Consider the following 27,912-nt stretch of genomic DNA (forward strand, 5'->3'; position numbering starts at 1 on the left):
AAGTTGTAATCCTTGGGGTCGACCTGATGGACTGCAATGGTCTTTTCTGGTTCTAAATATTTTTATCTCCTTGTCAGTGATTTAGCATAATCGTAACACTGTATTGATGTTCCATTTTATAGCCAGCTCATTTAAAGATAAAATTGGAACAATCGTGTAAAGCAAAACTCAAGTGTGCCCTCCAGTGTGTTGAAAGGAAAATTTCAATCAGCCAGTGCAATGCGTAACAAAGCAAGACTCAAAAAAAGATATTTGAGCTCTGGTCAAGGTATCACAGAGAATTGAAACATAACATCTAACTACAGTATTCAGCTTGTGCAATTTATATTTCATAGACATAGATAGCACTAAATTATGACTATAACTAGAATTGCTGTTAGACTGAAAAACAGCTTAGTGCAAAAATGCTTAGTGCATGATAATTAAAACTACATCTGACTAATGATTCAGTAGAGCAAATGTGCAGGCCAATTAGTTATTTTGGCGTATTCTCATTAATACAGTATTTTCGATCTGACCGATCCCTTAGCTTAAAATGGAGGAGTAAAATATAGGTTTGTCATCTTTCTTTTATGAACATATTGTAAAAATACAACTGTAATATCAAGGCCATACGAATTGCTCTCTTCCAACAGTTCATTATGGACAAAGTGCCAAGCAGTGCAAATATTTCAGTGATGGGAAGCTTCAAACTTCCAGGTTACAGGGCAGAAAACAATAATCACAACAACTAACATTTATATAGTGCCCTTCATGTATGATAATCTCGCAGCACTTCACAATGACAGGGTCAGATCACGAGCAAGGGAGAATAGAGAGGGGGAAAGGATATGACCATGGGTGCCATTGAAGAGATAGGTTTTTAGGTGAGCTGTAAAGACATATAGAGCAGATGAGATGAAGAGATGAGAGAGTGGGAGTTGGAGAGGTTAAGAGATGAAGGGTTGGCCACTGATAGTGTTGCAGAGAGAGTGAGGGAGAGTGTGAGGGAGGTGGGTCAGGGGGAAGCAGAGGAGTGGAGGTGGAGAAAATCACAGAGATAGAAAGGTGCAAGGGCATGAAAGGATTTATAAGCGAGGGTGAGCAGTTTGAATTTGGTCCAGTGGGAGACAAGGAGACAGTGGAAGCTAGCAAAAAAAATTCTGTTCAATTTATATGAATATTGATTGCAATGGGTCAATCTTGTATTGTAGCTTCATGAAGTAATAGCAGAAAAGTTTACTTTAATCCATATGTACATTCAGTACAAAAAATTCATCAATCAATTACCATCTTCTTCTATATCGCATAATTGCAAAAATATCACCAAGTTAAAGATAGAATCGAATCTAACAAGCTTGGATTTCTCATAGGATTTGTTGATAGGAAGCACATAATGCTGGCCAGCAGGAACTCCTCTGACACTAAATACATTTGGAGTGGCATTCTTGCAGGTCGGTGTGCTCTACTTCCAATTACAAGAAGGACTCGTCACTCAGATTTCTAATTAAGGAGTCACATTAGAAATTGTTGCATATTGGACCCAGTAGAATATTAAAAGCTTAAAATATCACAGTTAAGGCTAAGAATAGGGAAAAATTGGAAATAAAATTGATTTATAATTTATCTTCCAAGTCATACGTACATTTATATATTCAGGTAAAATAATCGTAAAACTATGTTTTATCCATATGTTGTAGAGCATAATAGAATACAAGATTATATCCAAAACAATAGCTTTCTGAAGTGAATTTATTCAACAGCAGCTGGTATAAAAACTAAAAGCAACATACATTTGTTTGTTCCTCTGTCCATTGTAGCAAGATAAACAATTATGCACAGGTATACTAAACAAAAAGCACAATAAACTGCAGTTCAAACAGAATGTCATGTCGTGAGATGATTGTCTACAATTATTTCTTTAGTTTTTGATACCTCTTTCAGATGCTTTGTATCCTGTTGTGTAGGAGTGTTCAAGCATCCTATAATAGAAAAAGAACTCTAAAAGATAACATGCACACTAACAGAAACAAAACAGTTGCTACACTGAGTGCATATTTCTGATGATAAACATAATAAATTTTGGATGAGAAAATAACCTACAGTGACTCTTTATAACACTATTGTATAAACCCATTGTAACAATGATTTACTGCTCTCTCTTTAAAAGAGAAATTATACAAAATATCCTCAACATAATATAACATTCTGCATCACTGACAAAGACAGCCTGAGAAAGAGTATCTGTCATATTATACTGGATCAATAGTTAACAATGTGGGAATTAAAATTGGATATGAACTAATAATAAATATTTAATCTGTAGAGCGATATGGCCAAAGAAGTCATTCAGCAACTGAAGGGTTGAAATAATAATTGATGATAATGCTACATATTTTATGAGAAAGGTGCAGCAATTCACCTAGAAATAATTTAAATTTCATGAGGAGTAATAGTTTCAAATTAAGTTGTGTTTAAAGCTATTAAACAGTGAAGTTGAAAAAGGAAAATCAACACTTTCCTAGAGTTTAAATTCTGGAGGCCGAGAATCTATGGTTCAGATTCTTCAGATTTGTCAGGGTTTGAATTACTAGGGTAAATATAATTGTCCCACCATAGGAAATGAGGCAGAAATATATATTTTCAAATCTAAACAAAATGCCAACAATAATCAAATTATCAATAAATACCTTTGAAATCACTGGAGGCTCATATTGGGTTGTTCAGTTCCTCTTAAGTTTCCTTCCATTAGTTTGGGAGGGTGATCTGTATTAACTGTTGGATGAATTACTGGACTAGAAAAACGGGCATCCTCCTCAATTCCAAGTGATATTAATTTTACCAACTCGGCATTCACCTCGGTTTTTGATTTAGGATACATTGGACCCTGTTCAGTTAGTTCTTTGATAACCAATGGGCTGATGAATGTTATCATGGTTTGACTTTCTGTACTGTCAGCACAATTTGTTTCTGACCCAACAGTTTTTGTTGTTATAGTTTCCAGAGTGGCTTTTTCTAATGAAACTCCTATATTTGCATCTTCGATTCTTGTTTCACCTTGTGGGATTGGAACAGGAATAAATGGCTTATCATTTGCACCAGTCAAGCTTTCCTTATCATGGAGTGTGGGGAAATGTGAACTTGAATCACTCTTAGCATAGTCACCTTGGACAACCTCTACCATTGTTTCCAATTCTTGCTCTTCGATGGTCTTTCCACCCTGGGATTTTACAGCTGATTTACTGCTTTGTGCCTCTGGATCTTTCTCCATTTCTTCAACTTTAGATTCTGAAACTATCTCAATTTTAGTTGCTGAAGATGTGGGCTTTGCATCAATGTCTGTCTGTTGTGTTTCTAATGTTCGTGATGTTTGAGTTTCTGGATCACCGTTAGTTTCGTCTGTTTGGGATCCAGGAATTTCTGGTATCTCTACTGCAGAAAGTTCAACATCTGGACTAATATCTTGATCTGCCTCAACCACAGGAGCTTCTGATAGCATCGCTTCTTGTTCCTCTGCTTCCACTTCAACCTCCAATTCTACTACTTTAGCTTCTAGCCGTGGCTTATTCTCTTGTGCCTGTAGCTCTAAACTTGGCTGTATTTTTTCTTCTCTAGATTCTTGGGTTCCCCCAACGTCAACATAAATTTCTGTTTCTGCTTCAGCTCTTCCTTCATCTTGCTCTTCTGATCTTCTTCCAGTATTCTGAACTTTATTTAATTGCTGTAAATCAGTCTCGGCTACAAAAAATTCTGGATTTGTCTCAATCTTATATTCTTGTACTTCTATGTCTATCTCAGCGCTTGCTTTGTCTTGCTTCTTTAACATTATTTCAGTATTATCAGTGTTATATAATGTATGGACTTCAATCTCAGCTACAACTACGTCTGCCTCCAACTTATGTTCCTGTAGTTCACTATCTACCTTAGCCATTGCTATATCTTGTTGCTCTGATCTTACTTCTGTACTCTCAGTATTAACCAACGAAATAACCTTAATCTCAGCTATATCTTCACCGTCAGTTGGATCTGCCTCCCCCTTAGCTGCTTGTTCGTTTGTGCCTAACTCAATGCTTCCTTCAATTTGATTCTCTGATCTTGCGTCAGTGTTCTCAATTTGATTTAATGTGTGAGCTTTTTGTGCCTCTAATTTTACTTCAGCTTCATGTCCTGGTGGGTAAGATTCAGTATCAAATGCAAAACCTTGTGTATCTGTGTCAATCTCATGTTCTTGTACTGTTTTCGCATCATGTTCCAGTATATGGTCCTCAGAACATGTCTCAGTTTTGTCAGTGTTAATTAATACATAGGCTTGTGTATCTGCTGAAAAAGCTTCTAAACCTACCCCAGTCTTCATTTGTAATTCTGAATTTCTTTCAGTTTTGTGTTCTTGAGTTTCATGACTTAAATCTGCCTCAATTTGCTCTGCTTTTCCATATGAACGTACTTCAATTTTCTTCCCTTCAGAATGATATTCATCCTCGGTTTGACCCACAGGAGCTTTATTGAGGTCTTTCATGACTTTTGCTTTGCTGTCTGCATCAGTTTCTGCTATTTGGGTTTCCAGACCTGACTCAAGCTTTACATTGGAAGCTATGCTTGTCATAGTAATTCCCATTTGATCTGTTGACACTACATTGGGTACTGGAATTTCTGTCACTGAAATAAACTCTATAACCTGAAGTTCTGAATCTTTTTTTTCCTGAATATCTCCACTGTTCTCCATTTCACTGGCTTGACATTTTGAATTTTCCTCAGCAACCTCCTCATCTTCAAATCCAAATGCCGATTCAGTTTCTTCGATTCCCGATAGTTCTTCTACACTAGTTCCTGCGCTTATTTCATTTTGAGTTTCATCCCTGATTTTTCCCAAATCATTGGCAGCTATTCTATTATCATCTCTGTTCATTTCTTGGTAACCATCAACTTGTGAAAAATCCATTCTTTGCTCTTCCTCAGAAACCTCCACTGGTTTGAGTTCTTTTTCCAGTGTGCCACCATCCTCTTCAGACTCACTGCAATCCGCTGCCGACATCTGCAGTGGTGGATCAGACTCTGAAGGTTTCTCAGTTGATTCGTTTACATCTTGGTTAGGTTTTGAAACGGATTCTGCTGTAAACGTCCTGACTTGCAATTCCTTGGCATCTCCCTCATTTATACCTTTAATATGAAATAGATCATCAGCATTTGTCTCACTCTGCAGCTCTATTGATGTTAACGCAGTGGATGCTTTACTTTCCACACTTGGAAGTTCTTCTGGACTGATGGAGTTTGATTGATTTATTGATGACTGTGGAGTAATGTTAGTTTCTGTTGCGCCTGTATCCCTTTCTCCAGTTTCTGGCTCTGAAACAAGAGCAACGCTCGTTAATTCTTCATTATTTTCACATTTCAATGCTGACATCAAAGCAAGTGCCACATATTGATTTTCACTAGTGACATACTGACTGCAAGATGACACCAGTTGGTCTGCGTATTCCATAAATTCATTCTTTATCATCAGTGTCTCGGGTTCTGAAACAGATTCTTCTTCTGTTGTGCTGACGTTGGGTAAAGAATATATAACTGCAGGTTTAATTAATTTTATCCTCGAATATTCATTATATTTTGTATCCCTAACCACATCTGCATCGGGACCCGATGCTAAGATTTCCACAGTTTTTGCCTCCACCTCAGATGGTGTCATGGTTGTTTCCAAGACAAGTGGTACATCATTCTCAGGTGTACATCGAATATTAACAACTGTTTCTCTGTTAGGTGGTTTTGTTTCAATTTCTACTTCCACTTTTTTCCCTTCCTCAGTTGGTTGCTCTATCTGAGCTGGTTCTTCAGGCAGCGTTTTTTCATCCTCAGGATCAATCTCTGTGCTGCTGGGTTCTGCAACAGTTTGAGACAGTAAAACATTTGGAAATTTAACAGGATTTTCATCCTGTAGTCTTGAAACGTCAGCCTTCAAAGATTCTGTATCTACATCTGCACTGGGCACATTTTGATCTTGATCTGGAGTGTTCATACTTTCTACCCTGGTACCTTTTCCACTGTTGCATTGTCCGACATCTTGTTCCACTTCCACCTCTTTCTCTCCTTCTGTTTGTTGTTCTATTTGAGCGGGTTCGTCAGGCAGCGTTTTTTCATTCTCAGGTTCCAGCTCTTTCAAACAAATGTCCTCACCATCGGCAGATATAAACTCTTTGGGATTCTTTGCTATTTCTTCAGTAGCTGCAATCAGATTTGCATCCTCTTGTTCTTTTACAGAGGTCTCTTCAACCCCGAGAGCAGTGGCCTTTGCTGAGATTGTTCCAGTTTGAGTGTCTTCAACCTCTTGTCCAGAAATTTGAATATGATCTGTTAAACTTTCATCTTCCAGGGTTGCTATGGTTTCCAGTGACTTTATATGTTCATTTGATAATGGTACTGCAGATGCGACTGTGATTTCTTCCAACAGATTTAACTCTCTTGCTACCTCTCCTTGTTCCTGTGCAGCTGTGATTGCTGCTATTTCTTCCCTCTGACCTGAAACAATCATAGCAATTATAAGCAACAACTCAAACCTAAGCAATAACAACAAAAGCTTATTTTGAATTTTTACAGCTTATCAATACAAGATGCAGCCACTAGGAATTAATCATCTAACATATTATTCTTATTAACCATGTTTAAAAATGAAAATAGTTGACATATGCCTATATAAAGTTTATCTGAAAGATTCAGAGCCATCCGTACTCTGAAAAAATAGAAATTATTTCCAGCAATCATAATGTCGTTACTGAATTTATGAGTCACATCAATTGAAATTAAACGGTGAAATAGAACGGGTGCCACAGTCAGTCGGAACACTGGACTTTCACCTCCGGAGCTCAAGTTTGAAAACAGGTACCACTGAGCAGATGTAAGGCTTCATAACAGCTGTAAGTCAAATGTGTTCAAGCAGTCTCAACCCAGTTTACAGCATAAAAGCTGTCCAAAAATGGGTTAAAAATTGGTAACCTTGGTTGAGTCAAGTTGTTTGAAAAATAAAGAAGCAATATCTAGAATACACTGCATGGAATTGTTGCTTACTGTCACATCTTTGTTCAGATAGTTTTTCAGCAACTGCATTTAGCAGATCATCTTCTTCTTCTGTGCTTGAATCACTAGGTTCTGGCTCAGAATTGCAACGTTCATCTTTCTTGATGGCATCTGCGATTTTCTCTTGCACAGACTTGTGCTCTTCTGTAATACCAAAGTAGAAAACAACCGCAAACAGGAAAATCATTGGTATTACGATATATATTGCTCAGAATTAAATAAGGGGATTTGAAACTAAAAACTGCAATGAGACAAAAATAAAGATTTGAAGCTGCAGCATTTATTTATTGGCAGTTGTTAAATTGAAATGAAAAAGCATACCTTTATGGCACTTCATTCGAAACATCACATGACTTATGCAAAAAGCACACTGAAGAAAGTAATTTACATCAACAATTCAAAGAAATCAAAAAATACAGAGCATGCAGGCATGCAATGAAACTCACATGCATCAATAACAAAATCATCAGCAACTCAAATGCCCATTTTATATGCCTTTAGAAAACTACACAAATTCTGAGGCAAGAATCGGCTAATATTTTTTATATACATTTATAAAAAACGTACAAGAAAAACTAAATTGAAGGAGAAGGTATGGTGAGAGGAACTACTTTCAGTGAGGCCTAATTGGTTAGCTTGTTTTAAAATTGTTTACCTTGTAGGAAAAATTAGATACTTAAACGCATTCTCAGGGACTATAAAATCCCTACTGCCTAAATCAATTCTTGCATTTGACAACTGCCGTGTGCTCAGTTGCTATTGAAGTTTCATGGTTCAGTTTCCCTTGGTGATTGAGTGTGGAAAAGAATGTCAATTCACCACGGGATTCCACAAAGCAGTTTCCTACCACTGGCATCAGCAGAGCAGCTCTGTGATAAATCTGAAATGCTCGCTCTACGGGAAACTTTATCTTTAATCTAAATTCTGGAACAGTAGGAAACTAGATGGAGTTTAGGCAAATCTAGTTTAGGGAAGCTAGATTTACCTAAACTAGATGGAGGAAATACTTCGCACTGAAAATACATCTCTACATTTATCTTCGTTAAAGAGGGTATTTCTATCACTGGCTATAAATGAAGTGGAAATTCTATCCATAATCTGCATCATCTAAATTTCAACACAAGCGGATACAATCACATTTATCTTTTACACAGTTGTACTTTTGTTGGTACATTAATGATAGCTTTAGTTTTATTTCAATGTCTGCAGTTTGCTTCTTATAATATAACTTATTAGTATGACAGAGTAAGGCTCTAATGCAACAAAGTGGTCATCAAATATGAAGGTATAATTAAACTGAATTAGGCAGTAAAAAATCACAATTGTGCAAAACAAAAGAATGAAAACAGAGTGTAAACATACCAAAATAGTGTATATTGTACAATGAGTTTTAGTTTTCTGTTTTTGTTACAAGATTTAAAAATAAGGACAGAAAACAAATCTTTAATACACAATGATTATAATAATACAGTAAAACAAAATTGTCAAAAAATACAAAAGGCAAATGGCCTACTTTATCTACAGAATGTAATACAGCTGTGATACACTCTCATGCATCTATCGTGTAAGAAATTATCTTTGCATCCAATGCAATTTAAAAATAAAAACTCAGAACACAATGGTTACATTAGTGGGACCTGGATAAGAACTAATGGAAACTATCACTTGTATTGTGCCAAGTGCCTGAATTGTACTATGAATTCTAATGTACCGTTCTTTCAGACAATAATTAAGTTGAACATTTGAGCAAGAATGATGCCAACATTGAATGGCATTATTTGTTATCCAAACGTTCAACAAGAGATGTTTGAACAATCTCTAAAGTCAGATTGTTTAACACAGTGTCCCATATTCTCATTTAGATTTAAGTCTTGGTTTCTCCTGGGATCAATTAATTCTCTAACAAATCTGACTTCTACATTCTCAATCATCATTCCTCAAATGCAAGGATTATTATAATTTTCAATAAGATGATTTCCACTGTAAAGCTTCTGTAGGTTTCTACTCTGCAAAATTGTTGCTTATAATGTACTTTTGATGAGGTCACAATATTTTTTAATACCCAATAGTTAGAATTATATGTATTTCTGCTCGGGAAATGTATTAAGGTCAGATTCTGACCTGAACTTCAATTGAAAATGCAGATTTTGTATCTGTACCACAAATACCCACTTAATAAGATTCGCCACAGTCTCAAACACATATAACATTGAAAAGTTAAGCAAAACAATTAGTTGCAATCAACTCATTTTGGCAAACACAATTGATCAGTTTCTTTGTCATTTGTACACGCACAGAAGATGCAACATGCCATGCAGGCACTGCTATAATTGGCACATTGCAACAATTGCATTTTATCATGCAAGTAGGAAATGCAGTTTTATTCAATCTTGCAGCAAGAAGGGAACTGAAAGCTGAAGTCACATGCATGAGGCTAAGCATGGATCTGGAAACCTATTGTACTCACCACCACTGAAGTGTCCAGATTCAGATTGTTCATCACAGACACTCTTCTCTTCATTTATACATTCTTCATATTCAGATTTTTTACCCTTCAAATCAGGTGATTCTTCTATAACTTTAATTTCTTCGTTATACGCATTATCCTTAAAGCTGTCAGCTTTCTCCATAGAATCAACTTCTTTAGACTTCTCATGTTTTTCTTTTGTGTCCTCAGCACTTACCAAGGCAAACATCTCCTTCCGTACCAATTCTTCAGTGACTGGTTCAACACCATCTACTTCTTCAGCAATTCCATTTTCTTCCTTTAGTTTTTCATCTTCTTTTTCTTCTACTGGTTTTTCATCATTTGTTTCTTTGAGGTCATGACTGTCTCTCTCAATATTTGCCTGTTCCTCTATCTCTACAGCATAATTTATGGACTCTGTTTGCTCCCCACCACTAGACATACTTTGTCCTTCTTCTACCTTGATCTTTTCCTCCTCTCTCTTACTGTCAGACTCACTGCTGCTTAACGAGTAAGTTGGACTTTGTGATGACATGCATGACTTCCTTCCCTCTGTGAAGTAAATGCAAATCAAGTTTCTTAGAAGCATCAAACTCTTGCAGTATTCCACAATACAATTATACTCATGAATCATTAACCTCTCACAAAGAGGATAATAATAACAATCCTTGGATTTGATATAGCATCTGATCACTCAAAGCGCTTCACAGAATATACTGTAAAGTGTAGTGATTGTATATTTTGTGGGCGAAATTAGCTGCTAAATTTGCCTGCAAATACATAGTCACTACAGCTCACAGTAAAACCTATGAAGTGCTTTGAACGTCTTGACAACGTGATAAGGTGCTGTACCAAATACAAGGGTATCATTATTATGATAATAAAATGCAGCTTTATTGTTGGTTACTATCTGGGTCATCTATAAAGTACTTAGGTTTAAACAAATTGCACCCTGGAGAGTATTAGCCTGGATGGGTGAGTGGACACAGATTTGTTCTGCATGTTCTCACAAAGAGTAACAACAATAATAATAATAAAAATCCTTGCATTTGATATAGTGCTTTCCACGTCTTCTAGATGTCTCAAAGCGCTTCACAGAATATACTGTAAAGTGAATTGACTGTATATTTTGTGGGCGAAACGTGGCAGCCAATTGCGCACAGTAGTGTTCCACAAACAGTCGTTGATTGAGTGCCCAAATTGTTATTTGTTTTCTTGAGGGATTATTATCAGGCGTGTAGAGTAAGCAAACTTGCACAAGATTTCATCCTGCCGGGAATCGAACCCAGGTGTCTCACTTGCGAGGCGAGTGTTCTAACCACTGAGAGAATGCCCTCCAAGGTGAACTATCAATTGGAAAATAAACTAGAAGTGGCTGCTGACAGTTCCGTTGATCAAAAGAAAGGTCTCCTGCACTGGTTGCATTTCTAGTAGTTAAGATTGATGCAGAACATGTACGTGACTCTGGGGAGTGGGCTCAAACTAATTCTAATTCTCTGCTCCATATTCAAAGGAAATTAGCATGCTTTCTTTGATCCAATGTACAAGGTGTTGCTTTAGTAACTGATGTTGCTCAACTACCTTCTCTGTAGAAAATAATTAACTATCAGAAAAAATAGTAAAGCAAGTAGGATTTGTTTATTGGGAGTGTGCTCCACACGCATCAATGTCATTACTATTTCAATACTTTATTTTGGACTCTGGTCAAAATCTGAAAAGTAAGATTTTGCATTTAATTTGAATAACTTTTGGATAGAACATTTATTTGAATTTGTACAAACATAATCTGCCTCAGTAGATTTTCATCTCTGAACACTGAATACATCCAACCTATGAAAAAGAAGGTTTTAATGATCAGGATAATTTCAACTCAAAGGTCTGCAGTGGTTTCACTAAATGATACATATAAGAAAAGGATGGTGGATCGATGGAACACTTCACTGAATAGTGTTATCTGGCAAATAGTTTAGCCAAAAATGCAAATATCGTAGATGAGTTTTGATAGATACACAAAAACCGTCACTAAATTTGTCAGTAACTACTTATAAAGCACTTTGAGAGGTTTCAATTTGATAAGGCCCTGTAAAATACAAGTTCTAAATCTAATTTAAAGTTTGGTATTAAAAATCATTGACAATTTTCTTTTGACATGAAGCAATAAAGTCTTAATACTTCAAGAACCATGCGATATTATCTATTTGTATTTATCCTTTTACTTTTGAGACAGTGAATTAGCATTGCGCTTTGTCTATTTGACATATTCACTACTCTTCATTTTAATGTTTAAAGTCTCGCCGGAGGGTTGTTGATTTGACACTTTTGTTCGCAAGTTAAATTGCTTCCTTATATTTATATGATCCATTTCTCAAAGAATAGTTAAGTTCCAAGATCAGGTTTCCTCTCATTTGTCATTGGAAATGTAGTCAAATGTTATGTACACAAATAAAAGGCTAAACAACTTTATTATTTAAATAATCAGAGAAAAATTAGAACAATATTTCAACAGCAAAAGAAAAAATATGTTAATCTTCACCTTCAAGTTCACTATCAGTGTAACTTGATCTGCCATCCTCCTCACCATCTGCTTTCTCTTTTTCTTTGCCCATCAGCTTGGCACTCTTTTTTCCAGCATCAATTCTGTCATCACCTTGTGATCCTATTGAGTTTTCTTGATTGTGTTCACTGATTTCTAACCCCTCTTCTTTTTGTCCACCTGTCTCTTTTAATATTTCTTCATCTTCTTCAAAGTCATCATCGTATTCTGTGAGCAATTCATATTTACAAAACTTAGGTTTTCAAGCAATGTTTAATACCAAATTGTTCTAATGTATTTCATTATTCTAATCAGCTTTGTAGAAAATATCCAGGTAGAATTTTGCTTTTATTGTACAGTTGATGACTTTGCTAATGGAAATTCACCCTAAAGGCAGCCGAGTGTATTTGTTAATCACAGATTATTTTTTTAAAGCCATTATGTTTTAGCAACTTTCTGTGCTTATTACAGTGCTGGATTGAAACAAACGGGACACTAATGGGATCCCTTTATTGTTTCCTCAACAGTTCATATTCATCCGAGCAACAAAAAAGCAAGCCTCATGCAAACTTTTAAATTTCCAAAATAATACAAATTATAAACAATTTTGTGTTGTAGTACAATGGGTTGAGATAAGATGCAGTTACTCATTTCACATAGGGCTCTTATTGCAGCAGAGAAAGGAAGCATTTATCTCATCAATCAGCCAGATTCAGATTTGGATGCAAAAACACATGGTAGTAACTCGTGATAACTGTGCAATGTAAAACACAATCATATATACTGGCAATGGCATTTCCATAAATAACTCAAAATTATTTCTTGCTCATACTCATTTTCTTTTGGATCAGCCAGGTGTCTAACACATGCAGAAACTCATGTGTCCATAACCATACTTAAAGAGGATCCAAACCAGAAAGAATTGCACATGTGCACGGAGCCTACACATGGAAAGTTCCCTGTGTCTGGAATGGAATGTGTACTCTCTCCCTGGAGGGATCCTCTCTCCTTACCTAATTCATAAAGTATTTAATTCATAATCATCAATGAGAGTGAGTAAGCTGGTGGTCACCTCCCACCCTGCCAGCCACCACCAGTGCAAAAACACCTGAGAAAATTAAATCAAATAACAACAGCACTTGGGGGATTTCAAGGCAATAATCTAATTAGTATGAGGCTCAGTAGTTTGTTACGCTTGGGATTTCTGTCCTCATTTACAATAAATCCCATAAGATAACTACCTTCATATCACGCTAAGAATTTAGAAAGAAATGCATAGAGCAGAAAATTGGCCTGGAACTCAAAGCCGTAATTTAATTTCTTCTAATTGTATCCTGATGTATAATGTATAATTCTTCAGTAATGGTTGCAAAACGTTTAAGTGTTATGAATTCAGGAGGCCAAAGTGCGGTCTACTTGCTAGCATAAGCGAGTTCGAAAATCTTTTCCATTTGTGAAAATGTGAAGCAGTGTCATGTGTTAAAAATGTGATTATCAATTGTATGTGCATGTTTGTGTGCATATTACCTTGCTTGGATCTTTCATCTTGGGCATCAACTGCAGGTTCAATTTCCATTTTCACCTCTCCGCTCACTTTATCCCCAGCACTCGAAGAATCATCGGACATTGCTTCTTTTTCAGCTCCATCTGGCAATTTCTCTTCAGCTAGCTCTTCTTCGTTGTTCGATGATTCTACCACTTGCTTTTCTGGCTCCTCTTCCTCTTGCTTCATTCTTTTAGGTGGTGGTGTGGGTTTCTTATCCAAACCCATAGCAATAATACACCTAGTTACAGATTATAAATGAATGAAAATATAATGTAAAATTGCAATATAAAATGGAAAACTATAATTTTAAATGCATTTGCATTGTGTTATACACTTCCCCAGGTACACATTTTTATGGCTCACTTAGCAAACAATAAACTATGTACACATAGTGTAATATGCCCTTCACTATGACAGGCTTTTTCGGTGGTTCTCACCAATTGAATTAACTGCATTCAACCCAGAATAATGAATACCTGCAATTAATTTAAAGGAAGGAATCTAATCAAAGCAGGCAGATGATGTCATAAATCTCTTATGCTCCACAACCACCATTTGAACCTTAAAGTGAGATTATAACCTTGAAGTCACTGTCTGGGGCTGGTTAGTTACAATATTTTGGGCCTTTCAGTTGCATGTGAGGCTTTTTACTTGTAATTCTAAACCAACAGCAGCTGTCAATACTTACACCAGCTGTCTTTCGGTCTGTGTCTTTGATGCATGGAAATACTCACACAAGGTCAACAACAATTTGTGGCACCATTATTTTAGGTTGATGAAGACATAATATGCAAGTGGAAGCCATTGGAGTGCCACGATATATTTGGTGCTCTAACATTCACCATTTTCCATAGCTCTGACATCTGGCCACATTTTTGTGACGCAGTATCAAGAAGAGATCAGTCGCTTTCACAGTAAAGAGAAAAATCAGATGAAGAATAATCTCACGTTGCCCCCATACTCCTCTTAGTGGCTGAGTCAGGAAAGCATTGGCAGAGGCTAACCGGCCCCCTCAGCCCCCATTTGATGTGTGGCTCAAAACAATTCAGGGCAAGAGGGAAAACAAGATTAACAAAAAATCTGCAATTGATTTGAGTGAAACGCTATATCTTAACACAAAACAAATCATGATAAGCAATACAAGAAAGGAAATTTTGTAATAAAGTGAAGTATTAAATGGACAAAATTCCCATACTTGTAACATGGAGATGCCCCATCCACGTTGACAAATCCAAAGTGTCCATGTTTGCCCCCGAGTCTGGAGCCTCTACGATGTTTATGTTCACAGCAGGAACTCAATCTATCTACCTGCATGCCGTACATGAAGAACGTGAGGCTGAAGGGGAAACCACGGTGTCGTTTTGAGATGAATTGAAATTTTTCTGAAATCATAAAACAACGATCAATTCCAGTTGTTTAGGTGCATATGAATACCACGAAATCTGCTTACACAGAGGAATATCATGTATTGGGAATTGACCATTTACCAGCAGCTCTGAGGCATTTCATAGAAAAGGAATGGAAAAATGATTCGTAGTACAGAAGAGAAAGGTTAAGATACAGTAAAAACAAAGTAAACATTTAGAAAAAGTGTACTGAATTCAAGAGAAGTAACTGATACATTGATACATCAGCGTGGACAAGGGACCTTTTTCTTTAAGCAAACAACATTTTAGTGGTCCATCCGCACCTCCCCCCAAAAATCTATTAGCCTGCTAAAATGCATAAGCCACAAGAAATTCCTATGTAAGGCAGCATACCTGCTGAGTTCCTTTGGCATTTTGTAAATTCGGGAGTCAGGAGGGGGCAGTGTGGGGTGCAATATGACAACGCTATCATGTTCAGCAAACAAAAAATAAACTCATAGAAATCACAGCACAGAAGGAAGTCATTCAGGCAATCAAGCATTGGTGCTGTCAGTCCAGATAGCAAGTCAGTCCATGTCACTCCTACTCTCTTACTAGGTGAAATAAGTGGTAATACAGAAGCTTGGCAGTAGGTTGCCTTTCAGCCAGGCATTTCATGGACAGGAAAGTTAAAGAAACCATGATATAGAAAATTAAGTGCCAAAATAAGACTAAGCAAATGTTTTAATATTTTTGATTATTTATGTCCTAAGAATGAATGCAATGTGATGATTTTTGACACCAACCTCCTTCCAGTAACTTTCCTTTGAACACACAAAGGTTTTCTCCACCACAGTGCTGCTGATAGACCTTCACTTCCTCTCTTAAGTCATCACGGTCATAAGAAAGATGCAAGCTCTTCCCAAAGTATATCATAGTGATGAGTACATTGCTGTGTATTGCAGTTCGGTGAAATCTAGGGGCCTCCTGAAAAAGGACAGTGTAATGATATAGAATAGATTCGAACAGCCAGAGCTACAGGGTCAATCTAACTAATCCTACCTTTGGTTCAACGTCCTCAAAACCATTGGGAGCAGTCGTGGGACGTAATCTTCTGATTCTTGCACCTGCATTTGTCATTCCCTTCAAATTCTTTTGACGTTTTCTTGGTGGTGGTGGGACTGGAGTCACGTAGTTATTGATCACTGGTATCACTGGTAGGCGATATGGAGAAATTCCAGTGGTATAATTAGCTGTGGTCCAATTTTTTATTGCTTCCCTGTCCAGCTAAAAGAGAATGCCACGTCATTCATTAGTAGCAAGCATTGGTAAAAGGAAGTGGATCACAAGCAGGATTCACATACATTTAACAGAGACCCATATTTGAATCAATTGAACTCAAATTCAATCTTGATTCCTGAGTCATATGACATCATAAGAGGCTGTGTTTGGCAAAAAGAACTAATATTCCAATTACAAGCAAGTTCATCTAGAAAAAATGACTTTTGCAGGTGATTCTTTTACATTCATATCAATTTGTGACCCAAATCTGGTACATCTCAAAGAATGAAATTGTAAGGAAGCATACATTTGATGTTTTGTTATCTTATTTTTTCTATGATACACTCCCCTCACTCCTGTTGAGAACATCACAGCCTCCCGACATTAATATGATTTATCATCACTATTTTCTATATCATTTGTAGATTTCCATATAAATATCCAAATGAAAAGTGGTAATTCAACTCCACATATTGCAATATGGAAAGATAGGTCAAAGTTTAAAAATCATCATTGCAGCTGATGATACTTGTTCTATATAATGGTATTTTGTTTCCTTAGTTCATCATTGTTAACCAGACCAAGATTTTTTTTCTCATATGTTCACATTACAGTTATAAACTCAAGTTTTGAGGTGTAGGTATTATTCTAGTTAACAAGTAAAGTAATCCCCAAATTATCGATACATCCAGAGTTGTTAGTTAGTCAGTGATAAATACAGTACCTAAATATTTAGTAAATGAAAGTATTTTATTTATTTTAAAGTAGAAAATAATCATAACTGTATGATCAGGTAATAAAGGGTGTTATTATATTGCTACTAAAAGTGGTTAATACTATTCTGTAAAATAAATAACTTTTTTATTATAACAGCTAATAATCTTTATGGAACGTAACTATATCCTGTAGAATACAATACTGCTACACTTTCAATCCATAAGAATATGAAACATCCAAGAAAAATATTAAATAATAGCTAACCGCATAAAAATAATGAGGATCTATTTCATCAATCATTTCCAAGTGCTGTTCCTTTTGCCGCACCCCTGATGGTGATCTTGCCATGAACACCCCTGGTCCATTGCTCCGAACAGGTTGCAATCGAACTGGGCGCTGCATTGTTCCTGGTGCTGTGTTTGGTCGTGGGGATGTAGGCTGAAATTAGAAAGAGGCATTTAATCAAGAGTGAGATCTGACTAATTTAATTAATCATCGTATTGCCAAAGGCTCATTACTAAGCTTCCCCCCGGACATCTCTCAAGAGTTCAAATAGCATACGTCTCATGTGAACAATAAACTTAAGAACTGATGAAGCAGCTTTGATGATGAATGAATGAATGCACAATGAGAAACGTTGTAACATTTACATTTGAATTTTGAATACTGTACAATGCTTTTTAAAAAGGTATGCACAAAAAGAACTACTGCATGCTTTAAGAACCCGATTAGTTTAATAACTAGTTATGAATCAATTTCAGCTTTGGAAAAAGAAGATTGATTTCTAAGAAAGGTTTAAATGTTTTGCTGAATGTAACCAGCAAACAAAGTAACCACGGTGACCCTTTTTTTTGCTTATCCTCGTCAGAGAGACCTGTTGGAACATGTTTTTATTGAGGCTGTACATAAGGGAATGTACATGTATTCCTCCTTTCAAAACTGTAGCATAAAGACTCCCTGTGGACCAGAGAAAATAGACTCACAAATATAGCAATGTTTACCTACAATGTAAATATCAATAGTCATATAGAAAATATCATTAAAAAGAAACTAAAATATGAATTTTATTAACAATGAATAATTTTTTTAAAAATATCTCAATTTTTAACCAAAAATAACAAATATCTGTTAGCAGTACATTCTCAATTTCCTTAAATGTGGCCTCTGTCAGTAGGTATGCAAACTAACACACAAACATATTATTGATGATTTTTAAACATTGGTTTGTATGCTGTTGACTTGCTGGCAAAACAGGGTAGCCTGCCCAGAAAATACTCATTTTAGTGAAGCTAAGCACAAACCGTGACAAATTATTCTCCAGCACAAACTGATTCTGTGCAGTGTTTTGCCTAGTGTCTATAAGGAGATCAGGTAACAATCATTTGAAGGAGTTAAATATTTTATGCTTTTCACGAGTGTCTATTATGCAAGTTGATTAAGAGCAAGCCCAAATTAAAAGCGTGGAACCTTAGTCGTGTTATCAGTAACAAAGTTATGCACAATGGCAGCATTTTCCTATAATTAGTCATTTAAATCAAACAAAACAGTTTTTTTNGTTGTAAGTGTCGGCAGATTCACATGCTAAGGATAAGATTTTAGGTGCTGTATTTCATTTCTATTCAAAAAAAATACACAAAAAGTAAAGAAGTTCTCATAAGGGCTCAAACCCAAAATACTAGACAGTATTAACTGTCTTTCTCTGTCAGATATTGATTAATTTCCAGCATTCATTCCGTTTTCCATTGCTACCTTTTATCTGATTGAAATTGTTGGGAAATTCATTAAAGCTATTGAAGTCCACTTGCGGCCTTTAACTGCTCTGATCATTTCAAAGATTAAAAATAAATATATTTTACTACACCAAATTGAGTTACTTTCAGCTTTCTGAAGCATTGAACAAGTGTACCATTGAACATACTTACAGATGTTGAGGAATCAGACTGTTCCACATCTGGGCCATGACGAATCCTGTGGCCAATCCGGGGAGTAGTTGGGGGATGTGGCGAGAGAAAAGGAACAAAATCTTCATCAGATCTTCGTGCACGCTCCACCTTTTTCAGAAAGACAACAATTCATGTTAAGGTTAAAGATTTTAATTCTAAAATACTCTAAGCCTGGTAATTAAAACTGAGCCCGTGTTTAAAAGAAACAAAGAAAATAAACAACTGAGAGAGAAAACCTTGATCCTTTGGACACGCTCTCTTCTGGCAAAATCTTCCAATTGTTTTTTGATTTCTATCTGATGATGACGCTAGGATATTGTAGAAAAAATAAGTAATTATAGTTGGCAGAAGGATTCTGGTCAGTCACACATCAGCATACAATTTCATGAGATACCATAGGCTTTATGAAGTAAATTATATTTTCTTTTCAAAAAACTTCAATACAAACAACAGAAGCACAAACAAAATAACCACAACAACTTGCACTTATATAGCGCCCTCCACTCAGGGTAGCATCTCAGAACGCTTAACAGTGGCGAAGCCTGACTCCGAGCCGGGGGTGGGGTGGGATGGAGGGGGCCATAAGCACAGTCGAAGAGGAAGGTTTTCAGGCAGTACTTCAAAAAGGGGAGAGAGGGGGCAAGGTGGAGGGATTGAGGGAGAGTGCTCCAGAGTTTCGGGGCGTAGTGGCTGAAAGTGCGACCTCTAATTGTGGGGCTGCGAGGGATGAGCAGGAGGCCGGTGCCAGTCGAGCGGAGGAGCCGGGTGGTGGATTGGGGCGTGAGGAGGTCGGAGAGTTAGGGAGATGCCAGAGAATGAAAGGATTTGAACACAAATGTGAGGATCTTGACGTTGATCCATTCGATGATGGGGATCCAGTGGAGCCTGGCCAGAACTGGTGAGATGTGGGTACAGAGTTTGATCCGGGTAAGTAGGCGGGCGGCAGAATTCTGAATGAGCTGGATCTTTGAATAGTGGAGCTGGGGAGACCGGCAAGAAATGTACTGCATAACTAACACATTAAACATATATTTAAAACTTGAAATCAATCTGGTTGTCAACATTGCTAAAGCAACAAACTTTAGGAAAAAGGAGTTTATCATACCTCCATGTCAAGCACTTTATGAAATATCGCTTGTGCCAGGCATTCCCGGACATATTTATGGTGATCTTTTCTAACTATGTTCAGACGGTATTCCTTTTCTGAGACAATTCTTCCACTTCTTGTGATCTGTGTTCAACAGCAAAATCACACAGGCTATTAGATTAGTCTTGAACATCGTGCCACCAACAGTGCATTTGAAAAGGTACAGGAACAAGAACGTATGGGCCAAAGTGTAAAAGGATGAGTGCAATTTAAATATTACAATCTACAAAGAAAGCAATTAATGAAGACATCATCACAAGTATATTTAATATTTAATAGGAATACTTAATAAAAATATTTAATAGTATAAATAATATAAACCAAAAAGGTAGGACAAGAGGATATAAAAGGAAACCTATAAAAAATATATTTAGGAAGAACAGTTTGCATTTTATAGTGCCCTTTATGGAGAATGATATGAGTGCTGTTATTCAAAAAATCATGAAAAGCAAAACCAAGAGATCATAAAAAATTCAAAGAATGGAACAATCAACCAAGTAATTTAACAGAGTCAAAAGTCTTGGGGTTATTCAGAATGCTTGATCAGAGAGTTATTATACAGGAGGGATGAGCTTCAGTAACACAAGTGGCCTTTACTCATTCCTGACTTTTTTACATTTGTGTAGAGTCCATAACATCGGGTGGACGTCCCAAGGAGCAGGACAATCAGTGTTTGGGTTCCGAACTGAGGGTCGGGATCAGGGAGGGTGGAGGGCAGAGGAGAAGCAGGGTGATCGAAAGCACAGTTGAAGAGTAGGGCCTTGAGGTGGGTCTTGAAGGAGGCAAGGGAGAGGGAGAGGCGGTGGGCCTGCGGGATGGAGTTCCAGAGGATGGGGGCAGAGAAGGCCTGCCTGCCAATGGTGGGGCGGGTGAGGCAGGGGACCTGAAGCAGACCGCAGCTCACTCAGCAGGTCGCAAAGGTAGTGGGGAGCAAGACCACGAAGGGCTTTGAAGGTGAGGACTAAGATCTTGAACTGTATCCTCTGTGTGATGGGAAGCCAGTGGAGTCGGGTGAGGATGGGGTTGATGGGGTCACGGAGCCTGATGTGGGAGAGGACACGGGCTGCAGAGTTCTGGATGATCTGCAGCCTATGGAGGGAGGAGTTGGGGAGGCCAAAAAGCAGAGAGTTTCCATAGTCAAGCCTAGATGTTATGAATGCGTGTATGAGGGATTCGGTGGCCTGCGGTGCGAGACAGTGGCAGAGTCGGGCGATGTTGCGGAGGTGGGGGAAGACAGATTGGGACATGCCATGGGTATGGGGTAGAAAGGATAGTTGAGGATCAAACAAGACACCAAGGTTCCGGACTGACTCAGTGAGGTGGAGTATACATCCTTGGATGGTGATGCTGTCAGCGCCTGAGGTGTGGAGGCGCTGACAGGAGCCAGTCAGGAGGGCCTCAGTCTTGTTGACGTTCAACTGTGGAAAGTTTGCCCTCATCCAGGACGATGTCTGACAGACATTCTGTCAGGACAGCAGTGGTCCTGGAGTCAAGGGTGGAGGCAGAGAGGTAGAGTTGGGTGTCATCCGCATACATGTAAAAGTTGACCCCATATCTGTGGATGATGTCACCAAGAGGGAATATATAGATATTGAAGAGGAGGGGACCAAGGACAGAGCCCTGAGGAACACTGGATGAAACAGTGCAGGGGCTAGAGGAGGAACCTTTTGTGGAGATGAAGTGGAGATCTAGCACAATATATATATATACAAAAGAAAATAATAAACAATGATGACAATTTTGTACATACAAGTCCTGCTTTCTGAAGGTGCCTCCGTATTCGAGTATTGTTGAAATATCCTGCCAAATGTTTGTCTGTAAGGCTATTATAGGCAAGTTGTCTGAAAGATGGAAAGTACAACATAAATATTTAAAACATGTCATGTTATAAACTGTACTGCTGTATACTCTATTAGAATTATTGGCACACATTCAAGCATTATCTTCCATGTCACTTTGAAATACTACAAATAACTAAATTAATTAAACCCTTAGTTTAAACTACATACTAAACATTATTGTGTGCAGGACCAGATGTAGTTTTGAAACTATGACAATTAATAGCAAAAGTCTTTCTGGAGAAAAAGGATGAAACATTTTCCTGTTCAAACTTAAGTCCAGAGGTGCAATGAACTGTAAATTAAACAAAAATATAGTCAACCAAGCCACTATTCAGAACCTTGACAGTTGGTGATATTGTTGTCAAAATATCTATAATGAATTGCAAAATAGTTTAATTGCAAATAAGCTCAGTCGGATGTTTAATTGCTAGCCAATTTGCCCTCTGCACACCCTATTGCATGCTTAGTTTGTAATTCATTGCTTGGGGACAAGGTACCGGTAAACCTGTCCAATTTCCTGGTAGTGGACACATTGCTAATTAACAGGTCACCAAGGGAAAAGTCCCTTTTCAGTGCTTTACTTCCTCTATGGCTGGCCAGATTTAATTCTTAAATTGTAAAGAGAATAATAATTTGGCCCATAACTAGTTAATTCATTGCATGATCAGCTGATGACTGGGCAACATTCCCATTGAACCTCACACTCTTAAGAACTTAATTTAATTTTGAAATAAATTGCCTGGGGTTTTAATTAGGAATTTGACCCTCTTCCAATTTACGAATCTTGTATTTGTATTTCGCAGCCAGTACTGAGAGATACAGGGCCCACTGGACTTGAATCAGGATGGGTACTCCTTGGCCTATACTGTACTGATACCTTACTCATTCAGGAAATGCATGTCTCATAAGAACAGACCCTGTCTTGAAGTAAAGTAATGCCAAATTTGTACACTAAATCTATCACACTTAGCCGATGAGGCCATATACTATATATAGCCATGATATCTGTATTCAATATTTCTCAGCATGCCCTACCGACTAGGTTACTGTTAAAAAAATGGCCTTGTGGACTAACAATCCAAGACAATAATATGAAAATACTTAAGAGGTAACAGTGAAAATGATTGTGCTTTATGCACTTTCAGGAAACTATCCAAGGGAACTTACACCGAAAAATAATAGCAAAATTCTGCTCAGCTACAGGGTTAGCCTACAGCTATTTTCTTTTTTCTCCATTTTCCTTTCTTCTTAATTATCTGAAAATCTCATAATGTAAACGTCTAATAATCCTTATTTTTGTATCTCACCACTATTTTTCTTGTAAATTTGACAGAAGAAGTTCTTTTATATAATTGCATTATTTATTCAATATCTACGTGGGCAAAGTTCCCGAGTAGAATGATGCATTAAGGCAATAGAAACATAGAACCTATCATTTGTAATGCGGGTGCTTTCAATGAACAAAAGATGAAAGTTTTATCAAGAGGCTTTTGACTTATAACTAAAATTCGGATAAGTATTTGATGCAACTAGTGTTATCAATGTAATTGGGAACAGTATAGACTGAGGTTGCTGTACGCAGTGGAGAATTTGAAAGTAGCCAAATATTTTCCATTAAGGTAATGAATAAGTAGTCTTGGTTACAATGTTATCATAGCAAACATTTGTTGCTGAGTCTTTGTGTCTATCATATGTTTGCTAATAAATATTTGCTCAACAAGTTTCTATCTCCAAACAAGTACATGTTCCTCTTTACGAACATACACTTGAAACAATCTCAATATGTCCTGAAATTTAATATAACTGAAAATTTATTCTGTTTCTGTAGAATGTAGCACTGTACTTCTTTTCAAGCTGTTTGGAAGAGAGAAACTATTTAAAACAAAAAAAATACAAATACTGATTAAATTTAATCTTGTTCTGGATTCTTTGCATTCATGGTTCAAACAGTAGCAGAGTATCATCTGTTGCCATAGATATCTTGAAGGAGGTGATTATTTAACAATTCATCATATGTTGCAACTTCAGATGTATGTATCATCAATAATGTTTGACCTTATGATACACAGTCGGAATATTGTAGTCAGAACAACATGATGTGATGCAAATATGGACTTGGCATGTACACGCTGTACTGATACTGAGATTATTGTGCAATGTGCAATTTTATTGGTCCAGGCTGCAACCAAATCAACAAAAGCTTTACACACCTGCCAGCCAGCTTACCCTGAGGTCTGCATAGTCGATTAAACTTGATTTCAAAACAGGTCATTCCTAATATAACTCTTCCACAATATGATCATGTACGCACAACCAAATGTCTCTGGAAATTACACAGTTAGCTAGTTCAAAGTTTACGACTCATTTCTCTGAATAGTGAACTTTGCTTTATTTACTTGTTTTCATAACAGAATTTTTGAATTCTCCTAGAAATGAGACATCCATTGTAACTCATTAACAAAGTACCTGTACTGGATGCCTTGAATGCATGCATACCTTACGTTACTTACACAAATATGATTCCCCACATGAATCACGTTGACATAAACTAACATCTTAATAAAGATGATAGCCTTAATAGTGGAGATGCTGGTGTTTTCAAGTAAAAAGGAATGGTGAACTATTTATTTACTTTGTAAAGTTTTGCTTTAACTTTTTCCTTGGGGAAAGTCAGCTTCCAGCCCCTCTCAGCAGTGTCAGATATTTAAATGATGTAATTTATATATTTTCTTCTGGCTTTTCAATCAAGTGAGAATGGGTTTAAGATGGTGTGTTTATTATATTTCAGTGCCTTAGTAAGTGCTCCCATCGTGAAAATTCGCATTGTGTTAAGAATCCTTATACATTCAATTTAGGTGACTACTACTAGAAAGTACATGAGTCTGAACTCAGGTAAGGATAGGATCAAACATGTGATGTTTCTACAATTAACTGACACATCACCATTCAGAGTCCTGGACCACTCATGGGAAACATCAAATTGCTTGCAATTAATACCATTCATGTCACGCTATCACTGCTACCAACCCGCTGCAGTACCACAGAGTGAAATGACTTAAGTTTGATTCTGCATTCTGATGATTTCTGCCCATCAATCTCATCCCTATTTTATGTACAGGAGTAGCATTTACATAGGCTATTTTCAACAACAACAAGATTACATTTGTATAGTGCCTTTCACATTGGGAGGACGTGGCAAGGCGCTGGACACTGATTTTTTTTAAAAAAAATTCATTTTTTTGGATTTATGGATAAATTTTCATCACCTTTCTGCCTCAGTGCCAAACCTCGATCCCTTTGACGCAAAATTTGGCGCACAATGTGAAATAAAATAACAAAAGAAATATTTTAGTATGTTAGCACTAACTCAATATTTATTTATTATCAGTATCGTATTATTAAACCGCATTTGCAATTCTGACCATTATTTTTGCTTTCATTCTAATTGGTTTTGCAATTTTTGTTGAACATCCAGTGAACTGGTATTTACGTGCATTCAATGTACTGTATTGGAAACCATACATATATAGTTCTTCAGTTTCCATATGTGCATAATATTTATACAATGTGTAGTGATTTCTAACTGGACTCCTCAATAAGGAAACCAAAAGTAAATCATAGTAAATCACAGCAACCTGTAGGAAGGGAAAGGTTTCATTGTGCAAAGAAAGCTTTCCCTCACACACACAATAAAACTGTGAACTTGACAATGTTTTATTGCGCACTCGAATTCCTTCTTATTTTATATCATCGCCAATTAGATGCCCATATGGTTGAAAGTATAAATGAGCAACTCGGTGTCCGTGCAGTCGATTCGAATACAGCTACTGCCACTTAATGCAGTATCAATAGATTCGTTTTCTGGTTATTTGCTTTGAACACTTGCAATGACTTGGAAACTTTTCAATTGCTTCCAGTCAACAATGTCCAAGACCAGAGATCAGAAGGCGCTCCATCGCTTCCCTGTGATCGACGCTGCGGGTCATCAAAATACTGCACCGAACGCAACCGGGATATCCCTCCTAATGTCAAGGACTGGGAATGCGAACCTGCATCACAGTGTTTCCCTCTCCTCTCCCTGTTTCAGATACTGAGCAGAACCCTGAGTCACATTTGATCCGCAGCGTCTGCTCCTGGTGTGCACAGGTCCTGCAGAGGTGCGCGTCCTTGTGCGGGCAAACCAGCGTTATCGTGAGCAACTGCTATCGGCTGACCCCGAGAGGGGACTCCCGGACCCGCATTCCAGTCGCTAAGACACATCGCAGAGATCCTTACTTACCCGGGATACGAGTGACTCATTTTCTCAACGTGTGTGTGTGTGTGTGGTGGGTGGGGTGGGGGTTGGTTTCCGACCCTTTTTCTCTCCTCCCTGCGGTGCAATGAGACGTGTCGAAGTGTTCTTGTTTGCTTTGCTTTGTACTGGGGGGTGGGGTGGGAGTGGGGGGGTCTTGAAATGAACGGTGCAGTGCAGGTGGAGGAGCTGATCCTGGTCCTGGTCCTGGTCCCTGGGGCTGGAGCTGAACGCACTGAGATCCGGGCTCACATTCTATAGGCGGTGACTGACAGCTTCAGGGAAGGGGCTGATCTGAGGCTGCGCGGCTTCACTTCGCAACACTGTTGCTAAGGGGACGGGACCTGACGGGACGGGCCGGGGAGACGGTCACCGGGCGCACGTGACCACCCCGCCGCAGCCAATCACTTTGCTCCAAAGGCCTGGCGTCCCGCCCCCTCCTGTTGATTGATTTGTTTCGCTTGTGATTGGTCCCATCTCGCGGCGGCTGGTGCTGGTGGTGGTAGTGCTGGTGGTGGTGGTGGTGGTGGTGCTGCTGCTGCTGCTGCTGCTGGTGGTGGTGGTGGGCTCTGGGCTCTGCCCAATGCAGCGCAGACCCCCCCCCACCCACCCACCGCGCTGTGTCCCGCCACGAATCTCAGCGCTGAATCAAGCGCTCGCTGCTGTCTCCGCTAAGACCCGCTCTGAGACGCCGTCCGGCGGGCGCGGAGGGCGCTATGTAAATCCAAGTTGTTGTTGTTGTTGCTCCACACACACACACACACACCTCCACACACCTGTCTGAATCTATCTGATTCAATTAAAAATTATCGTGACGTCGATTTCCCCCCACCCCCCCCCCCCCCCTTTTTTTTAATGCGACGCTTCACCCAAATGAGGCCGAATCTTTTTTTTCTCTCTCTACTGTTCAGCCACTGGGGATCTTCGGAGGAAAGCCTTTGAAAATGCCATCTTTGAAGCCGTCCATTGATTCCCAATGATTTTGCATCTTTCTGCTTTGCACCACATAATGACCGCGGAGACAGCTGAGATTATCAACAAAATACATTTATTTATTTTATTCATTCATTCACTTAGTGATAACCTTTCTGTGCAATTTAATGGTTTTAGTCATAATGTTCTGCTGTATTGTCATCTGCTTTTTCTTAATGAAGTACAAATTGTTAATGGATTTGAAAACTGACAATGAGGCACTTAAGACATTTTTTCCTATCTAGTTTCTGCTTTTTGTAACAAAATGTTCACTCATTTTTCGCATTTTTAACAAAACGAATGACGGAAATATTCCAAATTCTGCAATTATGAAACTCAACTCGACTTCAATAATCAACATTCAATTTAAGATTCACTCGAGAGAAAATATCAATACATTATAATGTCATTGAGAAGAATAAAGGATAGTCTTATTTTTTAAAAAACTTTTGACTATGGAGGTGAACCCCAATAGTCGTTTTAAACCATTTGTAAATTCTGATTTGATTTTTTTAACTATGCTGGACAAGCAAATAAAATTACTTATTACTCCCCAGGATTCCCAACAATGATTCTTAAATTCTTTTAAAAAATAGTCAATTCACTTTACAGTATATTCTGTTAATCCCTTTGAGACGTGTAGAAGACGTGAAAAGTGCTATATCAAATGCAAGGATTATTATTATATTTTGTAATAATGAAATGTGTTTCTATACGCTTTCACTCAGCAGACACAAGATAACAGTGTCCTCTAAAACAGCCTATAAATTATTTATCTACACAG

The 27,912-nt window shown here is 37.8% G+C and overlaps 1 protein-coding gene across 1 annotated transcript; it reads right to left on the reverse strand.

Annotated features, from left to right (window-relative positions):
* Nucleotides 1-1,018: 1,018 nt before the first annotated feature.
* erich3 (glutamate-rich 3) lies at nucleotides 1,019-26,414 on the reverse strand. The gene is made up of 15 exons (XM_042335406.1): nucleotides 26,145-26,414; nucleotides 21,775-21,865; nucleotides 19,983-20,108; nucleotides 19,114-19,185; nucleotides 18,857-18,985; nucleotides 17,199-17,372; nucleotides 15,999-16,223; nucleotides 15,743-15,923; nucleotides 14,786-14,972; nucleotides 13,572-13,828; nucleotides 12,045-12,272; nucleotides 9,512-10,063; nucleotides 7,036-7,188; nucleotides 2,670-6,489; nucleotides 1,019-1,961 (listed from the first exon to the last, which is right to left on the reverse strand). The coding sequence occupies exons 1-14, from the start codon at nucleotides 26,162-26,164 to the stop codon at nucleotides 2,678-2,680; spliced, it is 6,207 nt and encodes a 2,068-aa protein (XP_042191340.1). The 5' UTR covers nucleotides 26,165-26,414; the 3' UTR covers nucleotides 1,019-1,961; nucleotides 2,670-2,677.
* Nucleotides 26,415-27,912: the final 1,498 nt, after the last annotated feature.

Source organism: Callorhinchus milii, unplaced genomic scaffold (genome assembly GCF_018977255.1).
Source record: "Callorhinchus milii isolate IMCB2004 unplaced genomic scaffold, IMCB_Cmil_1.0 Scaffold5, whole genome shotgun sequence".
Lineage (NCBI taxonomy): Eukaryota > Metazoa > Chordata > Chondrichthyes > Chimaeriformes > Callorhinchidae > Callorhinchus > Callorhinchus milii.

Excerpts from the sequence above, each read along its gene's own strand:
- erich3 (XM_042335406.1), bottom strand. The coding sequence starts at position 26,164 with ATGAGTCACTCGTATCCCGG. Across the intron at positions 16,224-17,198 it reads ATCCTCATTATTTTTATGCG|CTGGACAGGGAAGCAATAAA; the intron begins GTTAGCTATTAT and ends ATTCTCTTTTAG. Across the intron at positions 6,490-7,035 it reads ATCTGAACAAAGATGTGACA|GTCAGAGGGAAGAAATAGCA; the intron begins GTAAGCAACAAT and ends TGATTGTTTCAG.